The sequence below is a fragment of the Myotis nattereri genome (assembly GCF_964212035.1).
Source record: "Myotis nattereri genome assembly, chromosome: 15".
Lineage (NCBI taxonomy): Eukaryota > Metazoa > Chordata > Mammalia > Chiroptera > Vespertilionidae > Myotis > Myotis nattereri.
In genome coordinates this window covers 17892427-17913601 of record NC_138090.1, presented here as the reverse complement: position 1 = coordinate 17913601, position 21175 = coordinate 17892427, and the positions used below count along the sequence as shown (strand labels likewise).

Genomic DNA, 21175 nt, shown 5'->3' with positions numbered 1-21175 from the left:
AACACTGAGTAGTCTGAATATAAAATAAGAATGAGGGGGGCTTAAATCATCTAGATGGTCCCTCACCTTAGCCTTTCGAGTGGGCTGCTTGTTGAGCCTCAGATACTTAGCAGGGGGAAGAAGAATAAAGCATCCTCTGTTGGGATGCTTCAGCTGTGCTCAGACAGGTCAAAGCCCTATTTAATTGAGGCAAAGGTGCATTCTTATACCCTAATGAATTCTTCACTGAGGGATGAACAGGTTCTATATGAAGCTTGCAACCCTCGGATAAAGGCAATTTGGATGTTTATCGTTTGTAGTAATTTGCCTTGATTGAAGCTTGATTTTGTTCTGAACTCCAACTTTTAACCTATAGCCTCAAGATACAAGGGCTACTAATCTGTTGCAGGTCCTCCTTCCCGTAAAATGGAAAAGGTAGAGGTTACAGTGTGCTTAATACTCACAGGGTAATGGATATGTTGAGAAAATGTGATGTTAAGCAGGTTTCAGGTATTATTAGTCCTTGCCCTACCGCTTGTTGAATTGCCCCCCAAATGTTGAATTGCCACATTTAAGTCCACTGAGCAACTCTATTTCATATCTGGGCAGTGGGGCCTTGGGTCAGAGGGAAGATAAGGACCCAGGTAGCCCTCCTTCCTTCCTTCCTTCCCCCATTCTCTTGCCTGTAAGTTAAAAGTTGTATGGTCTCTTCTCTGGAAGACCCTTTTCCTCATGACGGAAGGAAGGACCGGAAATCCTGGCTAGTTTGAGCCTTTTTGCTGTTTTACTTTAATTTGCTGTGGCACAACTTTTAAGGTATTAGATTTCGGTAATGAGAACGTGGGAAAGGACACAATATTCATATAATGTTAAAATTAAGCAATTCTTGTTATTTTTGCACACCAGAAATTTCTGGTTCAAAAACCGCTGGCGTAAAGCCTCCAAGTTTGGTGTCGTGTGGAGACTGACTATGGTTTTGTTGTACACGATTAAGATACCCGTTTCAGGAACAACTGTGTCATTACTCATATTATGAATGTGAATAGAGCTGTCTTAGAGCTCTTTATTTTAAAAGGTGTCCCCAAAGCATTTGGTATGTGTTGACAGTTATAAGAAAATAAAATAAAACCAACTATCTGCTTGTCCACTGTTGCTGCTTATGATTTGGAAATTGATTCCTTACTCTGGATTCCTTGTGTAGCCATTAGATTACACCCATTGGGAACAATCTTTGATTCTTACCTTTCAGCCACCCAGTCAGTACTCACATGTATTATTAACTGAAGCAAAAAGTCTCACAAAACTACTTAATCCTTCCTTTGTGTGAAACGATTTCATAAATCACATTTATTTTTGCATATTTCTGTTTAAAAGTGCTGATTACAAACCCACCAAATTGATTTTATGTCCTGCTAATGGGTCAGAGCACTACTGCTGTAGATTACAGCAATAAAACATCTTCACTGGGCTTTCTTTTTTACTTAAATAAAGAACACTGATTTCTCTTGAACTAATCCAGTAATCTTAGTTCAGCTGAACCCTTAGGATCATGTCTTTGATTGCGGTTTGGTTGGATCAAACTTACTAGTATGTCATTGAACTCTGACCAACGCTCAAATTGGGCAGAAAGGGTACTGTAGCTTCTTCTGCTAAGAGGAAGGTAGCCACTCCTAATGTCATGCCTTGTTTACCTGTCATTCTGTCCCTTGTTTACCTGGTTTCTGTGGGAGGGACCAAAGGGGGAATTGATAGAGAAAATTCAAATGTAAACTAGGAAAATCTCAACTCTTTTTTTAAAAAAAAGTTCCCTCATTTAGTATTTATTAACATGTATGCCAGATGTATTAGATACACAAAAACTGTTTTATGTTGCAGGGTAGAATATATGGGAAATGGATGACCTTTTACAATGGGATGTGCATGGGAAACTTGAGGTTGCCTGTATACCTCAGGTCCTCTGACTTCCTTGAGAAAATCATTAGTGTTTGTTTATCCAACTACATTTCATTAAGTGGAAAGCAAATCCTAATAGGATTGCTCATGACCACGGAGTAGTTGTATTTTTAAATAGTGAAAAACTAGAGAGGTCAAGGACTGACAGTATAAACAATTTCTCCTCCCTACTTCCTGGTTATCTAGTGTTCCAGAGAGGTTAAGGATGACAGTATAAACAATTTCCCTCCCTATTTCCTGGTTATCTAGTGTTCTTACATCATTCCTATTGGGACATACTAGGGTTCTCAGTTTCCAGCCCTAGAATGACTTAGTCTCATGAAGGCTTAAGTAATCTGTTTTATTCGTTAGGTCTTATGTTCCTAGGTAAGCTTCATTTGGAAGAGGGTGGGCATCTTTCCTGGTTATAAGGAGTATTTTTTAAGAATAGCTTGTGATTGGCATCTGGCACAAATAAGTTTAGCTTCAATATATATAAGCATTGTATTCAAAACTTCTTCATGCCACTGACTCCCTTGCTTTGTCCTCTTGCATTTTTCCAGCTAATGTCTCAAGAAACTATTAGTTTTCAGAGGTATTAGAAGTGGGCGTACCTACTCAATGCATTTCGGCATTTAAGTATACCTGTAGGCTCTTAAGACCCTCAGTTATCTTTTGGGTCATCCTGTGCTGTTTGTCACATGACTGTGTGTGGTGACTACACATAGAAGTGCCTTGGAAGGTTTCTGAAGAGAAAACTTAGTGTGTCTCATTTGGCTGTGTAATTAATAATTTATTAGCTAACCAGCTCCTTTCTTTTTCCTCTTTCAGATGAGTTTGATGCCTACATCATTGTGTCTTTCGTGAATGCCACACTTGTGTTGTCTATCGGAGAGACTGTGGAAGAAGTGACTGACTCTGGGTTCCTGGGCACCACTCCCACCTTGTCCTGCTCCTTGTTAGGAGATGATGCCTTGGTGCAGGTGAGGATTCTCAGAGAGCTCACCTTACTTGCTTCTGTCTTTGCCCTCATTATGTAGGCTGCTGTATTTACCTTAATGAGCTTTTAAACTTCTTTGAAGTAGACAGTGCAAGATATGAACTTTTTTAAAGCTGACCTTGCCTGTAGCCTATTAGCTCTTTTGTCATTGACTCAGCTGGTGCTTCAAATGCAGTGGCTCCAGATCTGACAGGAGTGACAGATCTGATAAGTGTGACACATGCTGAGCAATGTGTCAAATTGCTAAAGTCAGGTTTTCTTGTTACTCCAGGTGTATCCTGATGGCATTCGGCACATCCGAGCAGACAAGAGAGTCAATGAGTGGAAGACCCCTGGAAAGAAAACAATTGTGAAATGTGCAGTGAACCAGCGACAAGTAGTAATTGCCCTGACAGGAGGAGAGCTGGTCTATTTTGAGATGGATCCCGTATGTTATTTTATTATTTACTGTGGGACTTGTGTAGGGTCCAGAAGTAGAGATGGGAGTTGTAGTCCAGGTATGTAGGTTATATTCACAAGAAAGAGAATTGAGGGAAAGTGTCCACAAACCCATTTGGCACTTTATGGGGGAGTAGGAGGTGGGTAAGTTCATGTCTTAATTCTCTTTGGAGTTATGAAACCCCATCTTATGAATGAAACACTTGCTTCTCCTGCCCTTCACACTCTATTTTTCCACCAAATATTTGCCATAGTTTTCAGTCTTAGAATCTCAAGTAGAGAAATGCTTGATCATTGATTATAGTAAGAGGAGTGAGAGGAAGCAAAAAGGAACTTAAAAGGCCTCCTCCAGTTTCTGAGTCCACGGTTGGGGGTGAGTTGGAGTGGTTTGTGACCTCTCTTGTCTTCACTCCTATAGTCAGGACAGCTGAACGAGTACACAGAGCGGAAGGAGATGTCAGCAGATGTGGTGTGCATGAGTCTGGCCAATGTGCCTCCTGGAGAGCAGCGGTCTCGCTTCCTGGCTGTGGGACTTGTAGACAACACTGTCAGAATCATCTCCCTGGACCCCTCAGTGAGTGTCACCCTCCACTTCAAGAATCTTCCAGTTGGAACCTGAGCATCTGGCCCACTCCTCGTGGCTGTCTCCGAGATCAGCTGTGCTGAACCCTGAACTCTGTTGTTCTGGATATCACAGTGGCACATTTCAGAAGTCATCTGCAGTGCTTTAAAGATGCTAATCTGAGACTGCTCACCACTTCTTTGGCTAAACCCTTGACTCTCTTTTATAGTTTTAAAAAAACAAAACCCCAAGAATGTTTTTACAGAAAAGGACTTGGGCTGGCTCCAGGGTCTTAGATGACTTTTAGGGGAAGTGACCTTTGCTTATGTACTTTAACCCCATTATCCACTTTGACAAAAAGAGGAAAGCATGATCCTCTGCAGAGCTTATTTTAAGATTCAATTTAGCTAGTAATCCACTTCCCCTTTGGAACTCACTCCTCAGATTGTTCTTTACTCCTAGAATTAGATTTCTCTGGGTAGGTTTTTTCCAAAATTAGTCATTTCCCATGTTCTTTTCTCTTTCTCCCATAGGACTGTTTGCAACCTCTGAGCATGCAGGCTCTCCCAGCCCAGCCTGAATCCTTATGTATCGTGGAAATGGGTGGGACGGAGAAGCAGGATGAGTTGGGTGAGAGGGGCTCTATTGGCTTCCTATACCTGAATATTGGGCTACAGGTAAGAAATCCAGAGGGCGCATATTGTTGGTGGCAGGCCTCCTTTAGGTTTCATGCACTCCTTTGTTCAATATGGGGATTTTCTGTGCCCATGGTTTCAGTTACCATTCAGTGAATGGTGCTGCTCTGTGTTTCCACTGTCCTCAGCTCTAATCCTATATAATAAAAGGCTAATGTGCAAATCGAATGGCCGAAAGACCTGTCGCTATGACATGCACTGACCACCAGGGGGCAGACGCTCAATGCAGGAGCTGCCCCCTGGTGGTCAGTGCACTCCCACAGGGGGAGTGCTGCTCAGCCAGAACCCGGGCTCATGGCTGGCAGCGGTGCAGTGGTGGTGGTGGGAGCCTTTCCCGCCTCTGTGGCATCCCCCCGAGGGCTCCCAGACTGCAAGAGGGCGCAGGCTGGGCTGAGGGACCCCTCCACCTCCCACCGAGTGCATGAATTCCGTGCACTGGGCCTCTAGTTAGAACAAATAAGGATTAGAGGAAAGTATTTTCACAAAGAGTGTTTGATAAAAATGCTTTGCCTTCACTACTCTGGGTCAAAACTAGGTGGAGTCATCAAGATTCACCTGTATTCGGCTTTTAAAACTACCTCACAGTTCATAAAGGGGTCCACTAGCAATAAAGGACTCCTAAGTGTTCCCTGTTATCAAAGCAGCTGAGCTCTTCCTGGCATGAAAAGCAGGAATTTAAAGATCAGATAGTGTCAGGGTTTTTTTGTTTGTTTGTTTTAATCCTCACCTGAGAATATGTTTCCATTGGTTCTAGAGAGAGAGGAAAGAGGGAGGCAGGAAGAGAGAGAGAGAAAGAGAGAGAGAGGGAAACATCGAACAGTTGCCTTCCATGCTTACCCTGATTGAAGATAAAATCCCCAACCTGGGTATGTGCCCTGGCTGGGATTGGAACCTGTGACCTTCCAGAGCAGCGGTCACCAATCTTTCGGACCTCACGGACCACCAGTTGGTGACTGCTGTTCCAGAGAATAGGACGATGCTCCAACCAACTGAGCCACACCAGCCAGGGCAGTGTCGGGTTTTTTGACCATATACTTTTCATTTTCTTTAATGATTATTTACTTAAACACGTGAATAATCTAGCCCAGGTACTTTTTGCTTTTTAGTTTTACTTCCTAATTTAGAAATTGTCAAACATGGATGAAGTTATAATGACCCTCCATGTACCCATGGATTTTTAACAGTTATCTTTGGGTTTTCTTGTTTTATCTATTCATCCTCTTTTTTGGGGGTGGGGAGGAGGTATTTTACAGCATATCCAACAGTAATTCCTTAATGTCATCTTCTGCCTTGTCCATGTCCAATTTTTCTTTTTTCTCCAAAAATGTCTTTATATTTGGTTCTGTTCAGGATCTACATAAAGCTGTGCAAAGTTTGTATTTGTTTGATCTATATTTTTATGTTTCTTTTCATAATTGCCCCATCCATATTTTTATTTTTTAGGAAACCAGATCATTTGTTTTATAGAAATTCCCACCTTCTGGATTTTCCAGTCGTTCTTGTGTATTTAATGTTCTTCCATCCTGTTTCCTGCAAAGTAATGGGTAGATCCCAGACCAGGGATGGCGAACCTTTTGAGCTCGGCGTGTCAGCATTTTGAAAAACCCTAACTTAACTCTGGTGCCGTGTCACATATAGAAATTTTTTGATATTTGCAACCATAGTAAAACAAAGACTTATATTTTTGATATTTATTTTATATATTTAAATGCCATTTAACCAAGAAAAATCAACCCAAAAAATGAGTTTGCGTGTCACCTCTGACACGCGTGTCACAGGTTTGCCATCACTGTCCTAGACCATGCTGTTTATTAAAAATATAATGTAAGCTTCTTATGTAACATAAATTTTCCAATAGCAACCGAAAAAGGAACAGGTGAAGTTAATTTTAATGTCTTGTTTAATTCAACATATTTTAAATATTTCCATTTGTAACCAATATAAAAATTAATAAGATTGTATATTCTTTCTTTTTTATTATTTTGGACTAAGTCTTTGAAATCTGGAATTTAGTCTTCTACACTTAGCACAACTCAAGTTGGACTAGCCTCATGTGGCTTGCTGACTATAGTATTGGATAGCACCGATCAGGGGTTGATTAGATTTGGATTTCATTTGTGTGTGGGAGGGGAGAGGATATTTTATAGGTGGTTCTGTTCACTCCTATTATGTTCTATCAGGAGGCCTTGGCATCTGGTTGTCCCACTATGAGTGATGTGAGAGTGCTTGTATTTATTTTAAATTATTTGTGTAGAAGCCTCCCCATCAACAGCCTTGGATACACATTGCCTCGATTTGTTGATTTCAGTAGGGTTGGGAAATGATGATTTTCTATTTCATACTTCATTTAATTAGCTGGAATTTTTCTCTAAAGACAATTTGCTCACCCTGAAATACAGTTCATACAGGGAAAGAATAAATATTTAATTTTTTTTTCTTTGCGCATCCAATTTCCAGAGTAAGGAGTTGGTGCCATAATAATATTGAGGACTGATGAAGTGGGGTTTTATAAAGTAGCATATGAACTTGCAGACTTTTATATATTTGTGCTTCAAACTGCTGCAATCTTTTTTTTTTTTTTTTTCTTCCTTGGATGCTAAATAACCTCATTTTAAATGAATGGGAGTTCCCATTTGAAGTTGGCTCTTTTGTCTTTTTAACATGACCCCACATCCTGGAATATTCTTGCCCTAGACCTGAATGAGCTGTTTTTTTTTAGGAGTCTTATTATTTTTAGGGGAAATGGTATTTTTAACTGCATATATTTTGAAATTATAAAGAATTAAGTATACATGGTAAAAAAAATTTTAAGGATATGCAGTGAAAAAGAAGTATGCTTTTTCACTTAGTATGTGCTCAGTAACTACTTGAGTGAGTGATTTAGTGAGAGAATGAATGAATGGTTTGTTGGCTGATTATTAGGATGTTCTTTAAACCAAGTCATTTCCTTCCATGTGCTTTGAATTTATATTAATATAAAGCGGCCAAGGGAACTTTTCATCCTGGGTAGGCTTAACCCACTCCTCTCCTTTTTCAGAACGGTGTGCTGCTGAGAACTGTCCTGGACCCTGTCACTGGGGACCTGTCTGACACCCGCACTAGGTACCTGGGGTCCCGTCCTGTGAAACTCTTCCGTGTGCGGATGCAAGGCCAGGAGGCAGTAAGTAATGAAAGGGCCAGGCAGCATGTTTGGATGTTAGTAGCACCAGTAAGATAAATCCCTTGGTGTAAGCTGTACTTTCATTAATTTACCAGTACATAGTTAGTTTGACATTAACTCTATCTTGGTTATTTTATTTTATGTTGGAAATCTAGGGTCCCTTAATCCAGAGCTTCCTAACGGGTTCTATGGCACTGTGTCATGAGTTGATTATGTTGATCCCTTCAGCCCTGAGGCTGGGCAAATTGAGCAGAGTGAGCGTTAGCTGGATGAATACTTCCCATCTAGGGTACTACTTACCCATGAGCAGCCTTGTATCAGTGTCATAGTTTGCCATGTAATGTAAAAGAGGTCCTTTATAGCTGAGAATATCAGTACTTCTGGTACTGTGCTGTCCTTGTTACTGCATTTAATCCTTGCAACTATCCAGCCTTGTGATAGTATTTCCATTTTATACACATGGAAACAGGCTCAGAGAGATTGAGTGATTCCACACTTTCAGCAAATAGTAAGCCATCCTGCCTCTTCTCTAGGCCTCTTTTTTTAAATTATTCTTTATTAAGGTATTACATATGTGTCCTTATCCCCCCCCCCCCCCCCCCCAACTTGTGTCCTCTTACTTCCTCCCCTCCCACTCACCTGCCTTCCCTCTGAGATTGGATGGTCTGTTCGATGCTTCTCTGTCTCTGGATCTGTTTTTGTTCATCACTTTATGTTGTTCATTATATTCCACAAATGAATGAGATCATGTGATAGTTATCTTTCTCTGACTGGCTTATTTCGCTTAGCATAATGCTGTCCAGGCCCATCCATGCTGTTGGGAATGGTAGGCGTTCCTACGGCAGCGTAGTATTCCACCGTGTAGATGTACCACAGTTTTTTTAATCCACTCATCTGCTTATGGGCACTTAGGCTGTTAGGCCTCTTTTTCTTAAGGTAACTTTAGGTTCCTAAAATTCATTTGGATATTCTGCCATCTAAAATTTGGGTATAGGGTGTTTGCTCAGCATGCTATGTTGAGTTCTTCCCAAACTTACTCGGTGTTTTTTTCCTTCCTCAGGTGTTGGCCATGTCAAGCCGCTCATGGTTGAGCTATTCTTACCAATCTCGTTTCCATCTCACCCCCCTATCTTATGAGACCCTGGAATTTGCATCTGGCTTCGCCTCTGAACAGTGTCCCGAAGGCATTGTGGCCATCTCCACCAATACTCTGAGGTGAGAGAGTCTCACCGTTGAAGCCCAGTGGGGAGCCTTCTCCCCAGGGCTTGGACTGTACTTTTGCCAACGTATTGGAAAAAGTTATGAAGAGATGGCAAAAGAGCCAACTAGTATGTTGCAACTGAAACCTTCATTTGGCGCTGGATTTAGGAACCTGGTAGCCAAGTTTCGGTGTTTGGAGTTTTAGCTTCTGATTAGACTTTTAGGGCCAAGTTTTAAAACTTTTGTAGTACAGTTCAGTCTTCTTGTTTTCTAGGCAGTGCCATTGGGTTAGTGTTAGAGCAGGATCACTCATCACCTTTTCTCACTCTGTCTTGTCATTTGCATTGTTACAGCTTAAATTTTAACCTCAATATAAATTATTTAGGCCTTTTACAAGTTGACAGACTATAGTTTACGCTGATAATGCTGGAGTGAGCACTATTTATATTGCAGGCTGGGAAATAACCTGTTCAGTTTGACTTAAGTTTTAGGTTTTTTGTTTTTTATTTAACCTTTATTAATGCCACCCATGTTGTTGGTGTCCTGGTTATAACTATTGGCTGTTCACAATGGATTCATGGGTTTCATAAAGCTTAGGTTCAGGAGGCCATTTATTTTATGAAACACCATCAGCACAAATACCTCGTATCTCCAGGTAATTGCAGTGCTTCACAATAATTTTGGAATTGGTGCTCTTTATTTCAGGGTTTGTTGGTAATAAAAAAGAAATTTTAACTTCTCATCACTGGAGTGATAAAAAAATTTCACATGAGGGTTCTAATATGAGTTTCACTGGTGAAAACTAGAATTGTCATGATACAGTGCTGGGCTGTTGCCAAAGTGGAGAGCCCTTCCCTATCTTGTCTCCTGCACAGAATCTTCCAGATGAGAAGTCTGTTATTGCATGTTGTCTAATGCCAGCATTAGAGCTTTAGGGATTGATATGTTTGCTGTGACCACTCACGGACCATTTCAACACCAGTTTGTAGGTTCTGAGTGAGTGGCCTATTAACTCCCTTTCTTTTTGACGTAGGATTTTGGCATTGGAGAAGCTAGGTGCTGTCTTTAATCAAGTAGCCTTTCCACTGCAGTACACACCCAGGAAATTTGTCATTCACCCTGAGAGTAACAACCTTATCATCATCGAGACTGACCACAATGCCTACACTGAGGCCACGAAAGCTCAGAGGAAGCAGCAGATGGCAGAGGTAATGAGACTGACCTTCAGTGTTCAATTTTACCATTTGTACGCCATAAGCTTCTATAGACGCAAGCGCCAGACCTTTTTTTTTTTTTTTTCAGACCTTTTTAAATTAAATTCAAAATATTGTGGCAGTTAACTGGTTAAAGGTGTTTGTGTGAAACTGTTGAAAAGTTTAAACTCCTGTAATTGTTGATTATTCTTTGTTATGTGTTTGTGTGTGTGTGTATAAAACAAAGAATAATCAACTATATCAACAATATATATATATGTTTTTTTTTTCTTTCTCATCTGGAGATTTTTATCCATTGATTTTAGAGAGAGTGGAAGGGAGAGGGAAGGACAGAAATATCGATGTGAGAGAAACACATCGATTGGTTGCCTCCTGCACAAGCCCTGACAAGGCCTGTGCAGGCAGGAGACGGGGGAGGGAGCCTGCAACCGAGGTTTGTGCCCTTAACTGGAATCGACCCCGGGACCCTTCAGTCCACAGGCCGATGCCCTATCCACTGAGCCAAACCAGCCAGGGCTATTCTTTGTTTTATTAAAGATCCAGGCTCTTCTCGGGTCCTTCTTGCAGAGCCCTTTGTCTGAGTCCTTGGTTTTAGAGGTTTTCTTGTGACTTCAGGACTAATACACTGACCTGGGTTTATTCAGTATTTAGTTCCATCTCTGGAACAGAGTTCTTCAGTCCTTGAGTTTCCAAAACAGTCTGTTACATGTTTCCTGGATTTGGGCCCAACGAAGATAGCTTTCATATTCCCCATAACAGTGGCTCCTTCCAGAAATCATTTCTCACCAAAGGCAAGTATCCCCAGTCATGTAAAACTATATCTGGTCTGGAAGAGAGGAGATCAGAGGAATTAGCAAAGGAAATTAGATGGGAAGTACTGGTTTCTCCTTTAGTGATCTTCCCTCTTCCTCTTGTTCTGTGTACCTCTCCCTTTAATCTTCTCATTTTGGGAAATTCTGATGTGGTTGACAGACTTTGCTATTGTATAGATTATGGACTGCCCCTGGAGGTGTTCTTGTTACTTATCTACTTTAACCCAGCACCCACTTCTGAATACACCAACTCTTCCTTGTTTATTTATTTTTATTTAGGAAATGGTGGAAGCAGCAGGGGAGGATGAGCGGGAGCTAGCTGCAGAGATGGCAGCAGCATTCCTCAATGAAAACCTCCCTGAGTCCATTTTTGGAGCTCCCAAGGCTGGCAATGGGCAGTGGGCCTCTGTGATCCGAGTGATGAATCCTATTCAGGGCAACACGCTGGACCTTGTCCAGCTGGAACAGAATGAAGCTGCTTTTAGGTAAGGAGTCCAGAGCATCCACGGTTTTGGAGCTGAAACAGGAATTTTCTGGGCTGTGAGTGCTGCCTAACTCCTGCTTCTTTCTCTGCAGTGTGGCCGTGTGCAGGTTCGCCAACACTGGTGAGGATTGGTATGTGCTGGTGGGCGTGGCCAAAGACCTGATACTGAACCCCCGATCTGTAGCAGGCGGCTTTGTCTATACCTACAAGCTTGTGAACAATGGGGAAAAACTGGAGTTTTTGCACAAGGTAGGAACCAGCCAGTGCTTCTATTGGATTTTTTTTTTTAATTGATTTTAGAGAGGAGGGAGAGGGAGAGAGAGATAGAAACATCAAAGATGAGAGAGAATCGTTGATTGGCTGCCTCCTGCACGCCCCCACTGGGGTCGCACCCACAACCTGGGCATGTGCCCTTGACTGGAACCGAACCTGGGACCCCTCAATCTGCAGGCTGACGCTCTATCCACTGAGCCAAACCAGCTGGGGCTGTACTGGATCTTATATCCTACTAGATTCTCCCACTTTTGCTTAACCTGTGGATCAGGTCTTTGGTGACCATTTTGGGAGCCAACTCACTGATTCTGATCCATGTCTTGGTAGCACATGGAAAATGCTGCTGGGGCTTGCATGTTCCAGTGAAGCTTTGCTGCCTGTGTGCTAACTGTTCACACTGAATTGACTCCTTGTTTACTCGTCTTACTAAGCAGGCAGCAACTTGTGATCAAAATTCATCAGTTTAAAGAGTTGGTATTCTCTGGGAGTTACTGTTCACTGGTTACAGATTTTCCCTTGGAAAGATTTAAAATGTTCTGGGGTAGGGTGATGGTGATGGTGATGGTTGCACAACAATGTGAATGTACTTAATGCCAATGCATGATATACTTAAAAATGGTTAAAATGGTAAATTTTATGTTATGTATATTTTATTATAATTTTAAAAAATACATTTTTTAAATGATTTTTAGAGAAGGAGAGAGAGAAAGATCGAACAATTGCCTCCCATACTCACCCCAACTGGGGATTAAATCCGAAACCTGGTTATGTGCCCTGACCAGGAATTGAACCAGCAACCTTTCAGTGCACAGGACAGTGCCAATCAACTGACCCACCCTGGCCAGAGCTATTTTACCATAATTTTAAAATTAAAGAAAAACAATTCCTGTTGTCTCCTTGAGACAACACTGACAGGACGTGAATGTGGCTTCTTTTTCAGGAAATAATTATTTCACAGGCCCGTCTTTGTACTGAGCTCATCGGTCTCCCTCACAGTTAAGTCCCGAGCTCTCCTCTGCTGTTTGTTCCTCCACAGACTGCAGGTTTGGAGCTTCACTGCCAGTTCATGGCACGGGTTGAATTAGCACGGGCTCTGAGTCATGTTCCTTGGGCACCAGGACTTCCTTTGACGTGTGGCATTGATTTATTTGCTGGATGAAATGCAGCACCTGGAACCTGTTCACCCAAACATCCTGTTTCATAGTGTTGTATGTTGGTTTATTTCCCTGATGAGCAAAAGATAATCACTTGGCTTGCTGTCTGTCTTTCTGACAGATGCCTATAGAAGGCATTTTGGGTTGAGAAAGTGGGGCTAGCATATGTGTTCTAATAGCTGCATTACCTGTTTTTCCTCACAGACTCCAGTGGAAGAGGTCCCTGCTGCCATTGCCCCATTCCAGGGTAGGGTGTTGATTGGTGTGGGCAAGCTTCTGCGAGTCTATGACCTGGGAAAAAAGAAGTTACTTCGAAAATGTGAGAACAAGGTAAATATGATGGTAGAAAGCCCTAGATGTAGCTAGTGAGGAAGGGAGGAAGGGCATTGGCATGGTACTGTTAAAATCAGGTCTTTATTAGGACCTTGTTACAGTTATCTAATTTCAGATTCAGAAATAGGCCCTTGAGATTTTAGACGGGCATGAAAAGTTGGTTTTCTTGATTTCTTCAAACTTTTTAAGAACCATGTTTCTGTCCTGCTTACTTCTATATGGAATTTAACTGTGAGAATTAGGAATATATTTTCTCTACAGGCATTCCTTGTTTTATTGCTCTTTTGCATATATTGCGTTTTACACATTGAAGGTTTGTAGCAACCCTGTTTAAGCAAGTCTATCCATGCCATTTTCTAGCAGCATTTGGTCACTATATCTCTGTGCCACATTTTGGTAATTCTTGGTAATCTGTGATAAGTGATCTTTGATGTTACTGTTGTAATTGTTTTGGGGCCCTATGAACCATGCCATGTAAGACAGATAATTTAATTGATAAATGGTGTATGTTCTGACCACTCCCCTGACTCTGCATCTCTCTCCCTCTTATTGGGCTTCCCTTTTCCCTGAGACAACAACATTGAAATTTGGTCAATTAATAACCCTACAATAGCCGCTTAAGTGTTCAGGTGAAAGGAAGAGTCACACATCTCTCACTTTAAATCGAAAGCTAGAAATAATTAAGCTTAGTGAGGAAGGCATGTACAAAGCAGGGATGGGCCGAAAGCTCGGCCTCTTGTGCCACACAGGTTGTAAATGCAAAGTAAAAGTTCTTAAAGGAAATGAAAAGTGCTGCTCCAGTGAACAAATGATAGAAAGCAAAACAGCCTTGTTGCTGATATGGAGAAACTTAGTGGTCTGGATAGATCAAACCAGCCATAATCTTCCCTTAAGCCAAAGCCTAATCCAGAGCAAGGCCCTAACCCTTCAATTCTATGAGAGCTGAGAGAAGTGAGGAAGCTGCAAAAGAAAACATTGAAGTTGGCAAGAGCCACCATCTCTATAACATAAAAGTGCTGATGGTGAAAGTACAGCAAGTTATCAGATAATTGATGAAGGTGGCTACACTAAAGAGATTTTCAGTGTAGGTGAAACAGCCTTATTTTAGAAAAAGGTGCGAGCTAGGACTTTGACAGATAGTGCCTGGCTTCAGAGCTTCAAAGGATAGATAGGCTGGCTCTCTTGTTAGGAGCCATTGATGCCGGTGCTCATTTACCCTACGTAGATCTGCTCTGCCTCTATAAATGGAATGAAAAGGCCTGGATGACAGCACATCTATTTATAACATGATTTACTGAGTATTTTAAGCCCATTTTGAGACCTGCTCAGAAAAAGGAAAAAAAAAAGATTTCTTTCAAAATATTACTACTGCTCATTGACCCCAAGAGCCCTGATGGAAATGTATGGAATTAATGTTATTTTCATGACTGCTAGCAAAACCCATTCTGTAGCCCATGGATCAGGGAGTAATTTGAACTTTCAAGTCTTTAAACAAAATTTTTTAAAATTTCAAGTCTTACTATTTAAGAAATGCATTTTGTAAGGCTATAGATAGTGATTCCTCTGATGGATCTGGGCAGAGTAAATTAAAAACCTTCTGGAAAGTATTTACCATTCTAGATGCCATTAAGAACATTTATTCATGGGAAGAAGTCAAAATAGCAACATTAACAGGAGTTTAGGAGAAGTTGATTCCAGCCCCCATGGATGACTTGGTGGGTCTTAACACTTTCAGTGGAGGACTAACTACAGATGTGGAAATAGCAAGAGAACTAGAAGTAGAACCTGAAGCTGTGTGACTCAGTTGCTGTAGTCTCTGGATAAAACTTCAATGGATGGGGAGTTGCTGCTTTATGGATGAGCAAAGAGTGATATTTTGAATGGAGTCTACTCCTGGTGAAGACGTTCTGATGATTGTTGAAATAACAAAGGATTTAGAATATTGTATAAACGTAGTTGTTAAAGCACTGGCAGGGTTTGAGAGGATTGGCTCCAAAATGCTGTCAAACTGCGTCATATGCTACAGAGAAATTGTCTGTGAAAGGAAGAGTCAATCGATGCAGCAGACTTCGTTGTCTTATTTTAAGAATTGCCACAGCCACCCCAACCTTCAGCAACCACCACCCTGATCAGTCAGCAGCCATCAGCACTGAGGCAAAAGCCTCCACCAGCAAAAAAGTTATGACTTGCTAAAGGCTCCGATGGTTAGCAGTTTTTAGTAATAAAGTGTTTTTAAATTAAGGTATATGCAATTTTTTAGACAGTGCTATTGCATACTAAATAGACTACAGTGTAGTATAAACATAAGTTTTATATGCACTAGGGAAAAATTCCTATGATTTACTTTGTTGTGATACTATATTAAAACAGTTTAGCTCTTTTCCCCATCTAGGAATTCATTGATGACTACTATTCTTTGGTGTATGCTATTCTACAGACCCTATATATGTTGCATTCAGGGGAAGCTGGAGTTTCTGTGGGTTCTGAACCTCAAGGTTATACCCATTGTTGTCTTTGTTTTTTCCAGCATATTGCCAATTACATCTCTGGGATCCAGACTATTGGGCACAGAGTCATTGTGTCTGACGTCCAAGAAAGTTTCATCTGGGTTCGCTACAAGCGTAATGAGAACCAGCTCATCATCTTTGCTGATGACACCTACCCCCGGTGGGTCACTACAGCTAGCCTTCTCGATTATGACACTGTGGCTGGGGCAGACAAGTTTGGCAACATTTGTGTGGTGAGTTGATATTACTTGGGTTATATATAGTGATGTGTATAAAAGCTGGTTTAGTTTGTGGTAAAGGCAAGAACCCAGGACTATAATCTCTAGTATGGGAAGTAAAATTGGGTATAAAATTTAGCCCTACTATGGCTCACTCTAAAAAGAACTTTGTGTTCTCTAAATCTTATCAATTTTTTTTGATTATTTTTCCTCACCCCCTTTTCACCTCCCTCCTCCCCATGGGACATGATTTAATAATAGTTCCGTTTGAGCTAATGCCTAATGTTTATTTTCACATTTTGACCAGATTTTGGTTTGTTGTTTTAAGCCCCGTCTGACTTCTCTGTTTGTATTCTGTGGTCTTTGTTTTCTGCTCTTGCTGTGTCACACCCTTGCTCAGGGGTTGACTGTCTTGAGTCTCTCCTTCCTAGGACACCAGAACAGGTGCAGGAGACTTGGGCTCAGGCCTCTGCCAGAGTCAGTGCCCCTAGGTTTACTTGCAAGGACCTGGGGCACACATGTTGTTTGGTGTTGCAGGTAAGTAGATGCAGGACCCAGCCCTGTGATTTGTCACTTTCTTGTAGGTGAGGCTCCCACCTAACACCAATGATGAAGTCGATGAGGACCCCACAGGAAACAAAGCCCTGTGGGACCGGGGCTTGCTCAATGGGGCCTCTCAGAAGGTAAGATTCAGGAGGGGGCCCAAAGGAGAGGCACCAGCCTGTGTAGTACATTTCCCCTGACCCTCACTGAGGAAGCATGTTTTAGTGCATTATCCACAGTGCATGTGACCACGCTGCATGTGCTCTCCTGCATGCATGGAAGTCCCTAAGTTGATAGTATGTAGCCTGTGATGGATGGACACTGGATTTGACTTAAAGTGTTCAAGTCACTCACTGTCGCATTTTTATGACTCTGGAATAGAAAGTTTTCTGAGTCATTTAGCAGCATAAAATCTCTTTGGAACATAGTGAGGTCCTTGAAAACGATGGCTGCATAGGTCCATCCTCACCAGCTCTTCTCAGGTGTGTGCTGGCCCTACTCTTCTGTAATAGAGCCTCCTGGACTTCTAAAAATAGATTTCCTTTTAGAGAGCACGCCTAGCGTTGGCTGTTTTATCAGAAATTACCTCATGTCTGTATGTTTGTAAGGGCATTAAGCTCTAAATGTTAAGAACATTTTTAGCCCTAACCGGTTTGGCTCAGTGGATAGAGCGTCGGCCTGCGGACTGAAAGGTCCCAGTTTCAATTCTAGTCAAGGGCATGTACCGTGGTTGCGGGCACATTCCCAGTAGGAGGTGTGCAGGAGGCAGCTGATTGATGTTTCTCTCTCATCGATGTTTCTAACTCTCTATCCCTCTCTCTTCCTCTCTGTAAAACAATCAGTAAAATATATTTAAAAAAAAAATTTAAAAAATAAATTTTAGTAATTTGGGGGTTTTGAGAGGTGAAACCTGCCCTTTGGAGGTACTGCTTGCTTGTGGGAATCTAGAACAGGCTCCTGAGGGCCCACAGAGTTATTGGTCTGTTTTTGACTTGCAGGCAGAGGTGATCATGAACTATCATGTGGGGGAGACAGTGCTGTCATTACAGAAGACCACGCTGATTCCTGGAGGCTCAGAATCGCTTGTCTATACCACCTTGTCAGGAGGAATTGGCATCCTTGTTCCGTTCACATCTCATGAGGTGAGTTCTCCCACGCTGCTCTGGCTTTTGCCTTCCCAAGGTGCTTTCTTTGTGCTAAATCTGCTTAAGGGGGCAAATCCATTGTCCCTACCTGCAACTAAGAGTGTTCTGGAAATTTTATAAGCTGACAAAAGTGCCTGAGGAGATAGAATCCTGATTTATTTATGTATTTATTTAGCCCCATGGGAAAAGCCATTTGTATGGTTGATGTGGGTATAGGCTTAATTATAAGCCAAAGCCCCAGACCAAACCCCACAGATTAGGAATGATGGCGTGATAAGGACTGGGGCACTTTTTACCTCTTAGAGTCAAATCTAGGATTGGCTAAATTTGGTTTATGTTATTCCAGCCAAGGAAGCCGGCATCAAGAATCTGAATTCACAAACCACTCTTTACACGTGGTGTTCTCATGTTTTGCAAGTACAGGGAGGTTTTCTTTTGAGCTTTAGCTATTTTGTTGTAGCAGGACAACCTGTGCTCATCAGAGGAGTGATTTAGATGTTTTAGCATCTATTTTTATGATAAAAATCAGTGGCTTCTCTGCTCGTTGTGCTTCTGGAAACCACAGACTAGTAGTTGAGATCACTTTTGTCTTTTAGTCACAGATTCTTTGTTTCTTCTGCCAGGACCATGACTTCTTCCAGCATGTGGAAATGCATCTCCGGTCTGAGCATCCTCCTCTTTGTGGGCGAGACCACCTCAGCTTTCGTTCTTATTATTTCCCTGTTAAGGTAGGTCATTGCTGGAAATGTAGGTTGAAAGGGGGAATCAGCCCATTTAATCAGTATTTTCTTTGGTCTTTTCACTCCCTTAAAAATCAGAATAGTCCTGCTGGGTCAATGTGACTCAGTGGTTGAGCATCAACCTATGAACCAGGAGGTCACTGATTCATTTCCTGGTCAGAGCACATGCCCGGGTTTTGGGCTCAATCCCCAGGAGGGGGCACGCAAGAAGCAACCGATCAGTGATTCATCATTGATGTTTCTATCTTTCTCCCTCTCCCTCTTGCAAGTCAATAAAATATATATATATATTTTTAAATCAGAACAGTCCCTTTTTCAACTGCATGGCCCCCACTGGCTGCCAGGTCCTCACCAAGCCTGTCCCTGGGGGCTGCTGGAATCTCCCTGAGTCAGAACGCTAGCCTATAGGCTCCACCTCCAGACAGTTGCAGAGTAATGAAGCTGGAGTGTTGATCAATTGATGGTTTTAGAAAAAAAGACAACTAAGCTTTGGGTTTCAGATGAAGTTTCTCGTGAAACATTGGTCAAAGCCAGACTGTTAAAATGATGGTTTGACCCTAGCCCATTTGGCTCAGTGGATAGAACGTCAGCCTGGGGACCGTGGTGTCCCAGGTTCGATTCCTGTCAAGGGTGGGTACCTTGGTTGCAGGCTCCTCCCCGGCCTGGGCCCTGGTCAGGGCTCATGCAGGAGGCAACCAATTGATGTGTTTTTCTCACATCATTGTTTCTGTCTCTCTCCCACTCTCCCTAAAAATAAATGGAAAAATATATCCTCAGGTGAGGATTAACAAAAAAACAAAACAAAATGATGGCTTAATGGCTATTTGGAATGTGGAATAATTAAAGTAAATTAGGAACTTCTACCTTAAAATTGCTACAATATGGCATAGTGATGGAGATTTACCAGAACTGTAAAAAAATTAGCCAAAGCAATTTTGAAAAAAGAAAGAAGCCAGAGGTATCACACTCCCTGATTTCAAAATACACTACAAAGTGACAATAATTCAAACAGCATTTTAGCAGAAAAACGGACATACAGACCAGTGGAACAGAATTGAAAGCCCAGAAATATGGGCAAATATTTATTTTTTTAAAAATATGTATTGATTTGAGAGAGATAGGAAGGGAGAGGGATAGAGAGACAGAAATACCAATGAGAGGGAAACATTGATCGGCTGCCTCCTGCTTGCCCTCTACTGGGGATTGAGTCTGCAACCCGGGAATCAGTTCGGGGCCCTTTGGTTCCTATGTCGATGCTCAACCACTAAGCTGTACAATGGCTGGGCTGGGCAACTAATTTTTGACAGAGGAGTCTAAAACATACAATGGAGAAAAAGTCTGCAGTTTGTTTAAAAAATAATTAGCATTGCTTTGTAGTTATACGTAAATTTTATTGTAATATGCTTTTGTATAGTAGTTATTTAAGAATAAAAGTCACATTGTCTGGTGCCAAAAAAAATCAGAACAGTCTGAATGAAGGAGCATCGAGGGAGTAGATTGATGGAGAAAGTAATGGGAGAACTCCAGGCGGAGGACAGCCGAGAAAAGATTTCAGTTAGTCTTGTTTATCTGAACTCTGGCTACTAAGAATCACCTTACAGTCGTGGTCCTCCTCTGTAAATGGGGTTAAGGGGTTTGTAGAATAAAAAGCCCTCCTTGCAGCTGCTGCTTTAGCAGGTGCCATTTTCTTGGCATCTAATCTTTTCCTTTTGCTCTCATTTTCCCATGCCCTAGAATGTGATTGATGGAGACCTCTGTGAGCAGTTCAACTCTATGGAGCCCAACAAACAAAAGAATGTCTCTGAAGAACTGGACCGAACCCCACCTGAGGTGTCCAAGAAGCTTGAGGACATCCGGACCCGCTATGCCTTCTGAGCCCTTCTTTTTTCTATGGGGCTTGTCAAAGACTTTGTGTTTTGTTTTCCTCGCTACCTGGCTCTGAACCCATATGGCAGAAGAAGGGTGGCTGGATAATTAAGACTTCCCCTAGAGTGATTGGTTTCCCCTAAAATTGGCACTGAGATTCACTGTGCTTCTCCCTGCCTGGTACATAATATATTGCCCCAGGTCCAGTGTGGAATACGGTGCCCGTAATCCCCAAAGCTTTCCCTGCATTGATATTTCTGGCTCTCATGTCTACTTTTGTACACACCCTTACTTTTTAACTGGTTTTCCTGTAAATAAAGTTTTGTATAATGTTATCTTTGTGGGAGGGAGGGAGAGAGGCAAACAAGCTGAGGTGGGGACCAGGTTGGATATCGTATAATTCTTGAGTTCTGCCACTCTGGAACCTAACCAGAAATACAAACCTAGTTTTTAAGGTAGCTGTGTCCATGTGTCTTTTGTAGGGATGAGAATTTAGGTGGGAGAACGGAGCCTGAGTTGGAGTGGGAAGAACTGAGAGTATCCTTCCTTCCAGCTCCCTGCATGGATTTCTGGCACCCTGTCCTGCTTTCAGCATTATGGTTTTATGGCTTTCTCTAGTCTTCTATACAGATGAACTTGGCTCAATAACCTGTGGTCACCCATGCCTCTTCCTAGTGGATATTGAGGAAGAATGGCTGATTTTTTTCTCCCCTGTGTTAGCTTCTACTTTGAGGTCTTAGAGTGTAGGCTTTGGCATGAATTCTATCTGGGTAGTCTAAACAGATGCTCCTTTTACTTTACAGCTCCTGTAATGATTTTTTGCCCTGTGACTACTAGGAAGGATCAGTAAGTACAGAAGTATCCAGATATTAACCTGCCCTTGGGAGCAAAGTGTATGTAGTACCTCTTTGAAGGCACAT

The 21175-nt window shown here is 41.9% G+C and overlaps 1 protein-coding gene across 1 annotated transcript in view; it reads left to right on the top strand.

The window, feature by feature from the left end:
* The window catches only part of SF3B3 (splicing factor 3b subunit 3), a 39739-nt gene extending 19027 nt beyond the window's left edge, over window positions 1-20712 (top strand). Inside the window, exons 11-25 of the mRNA XM_081107032.1 lie at window positions 2743-2894; window positions 3183-3338; window positions 3768-3923; window positions 4445-4588; window positions 7644-7766; window positions 8827-8981; window positions 10000-10174; window positions 11272-11477; window positions 11569-11725; window positions 13108-13233; window positions 15764-15976; window positions 16546-16644; window positions 17503-17646; window positions 18273-18377; window positions 20124-20712. Coding sequence (XP_080963158.1) covers window positions 2743-2894; window positions 3183-3338; window positions 3768-3923; window positions 4445-4588; window positions 7644-7766; window positions 8827-8981; window positions 10000-10174; window positions 11272-11477; window positions 11569-11725; window positions 13108-13233; window positions 15764-15976; window positions 16546-16644; window positions 17503-17646; window positions 18273-18377; window positions 20124-20264 — 2252 coding nt within the window. The 3' untranslated portion in view covers window positions 20265-20712. The remainder of the gene's footprint in view (window positions 1-2742; window positions 2895-3182; window positions 3339-3767; window positions 3924-4444; window positions 4589-7643; window positions 7767-8826; window positions 8982-9999; window positions 10175-11271; window positions 11478-11568; window positions 11726-13107; window positions 13234-15763; window positions 15977-16545; window positions 16645-17502; window positions 17647-18272; window positions 18378-20123) is intronic.
* Window positions 20713-21175: the final 463 nt, after the last annotated feature.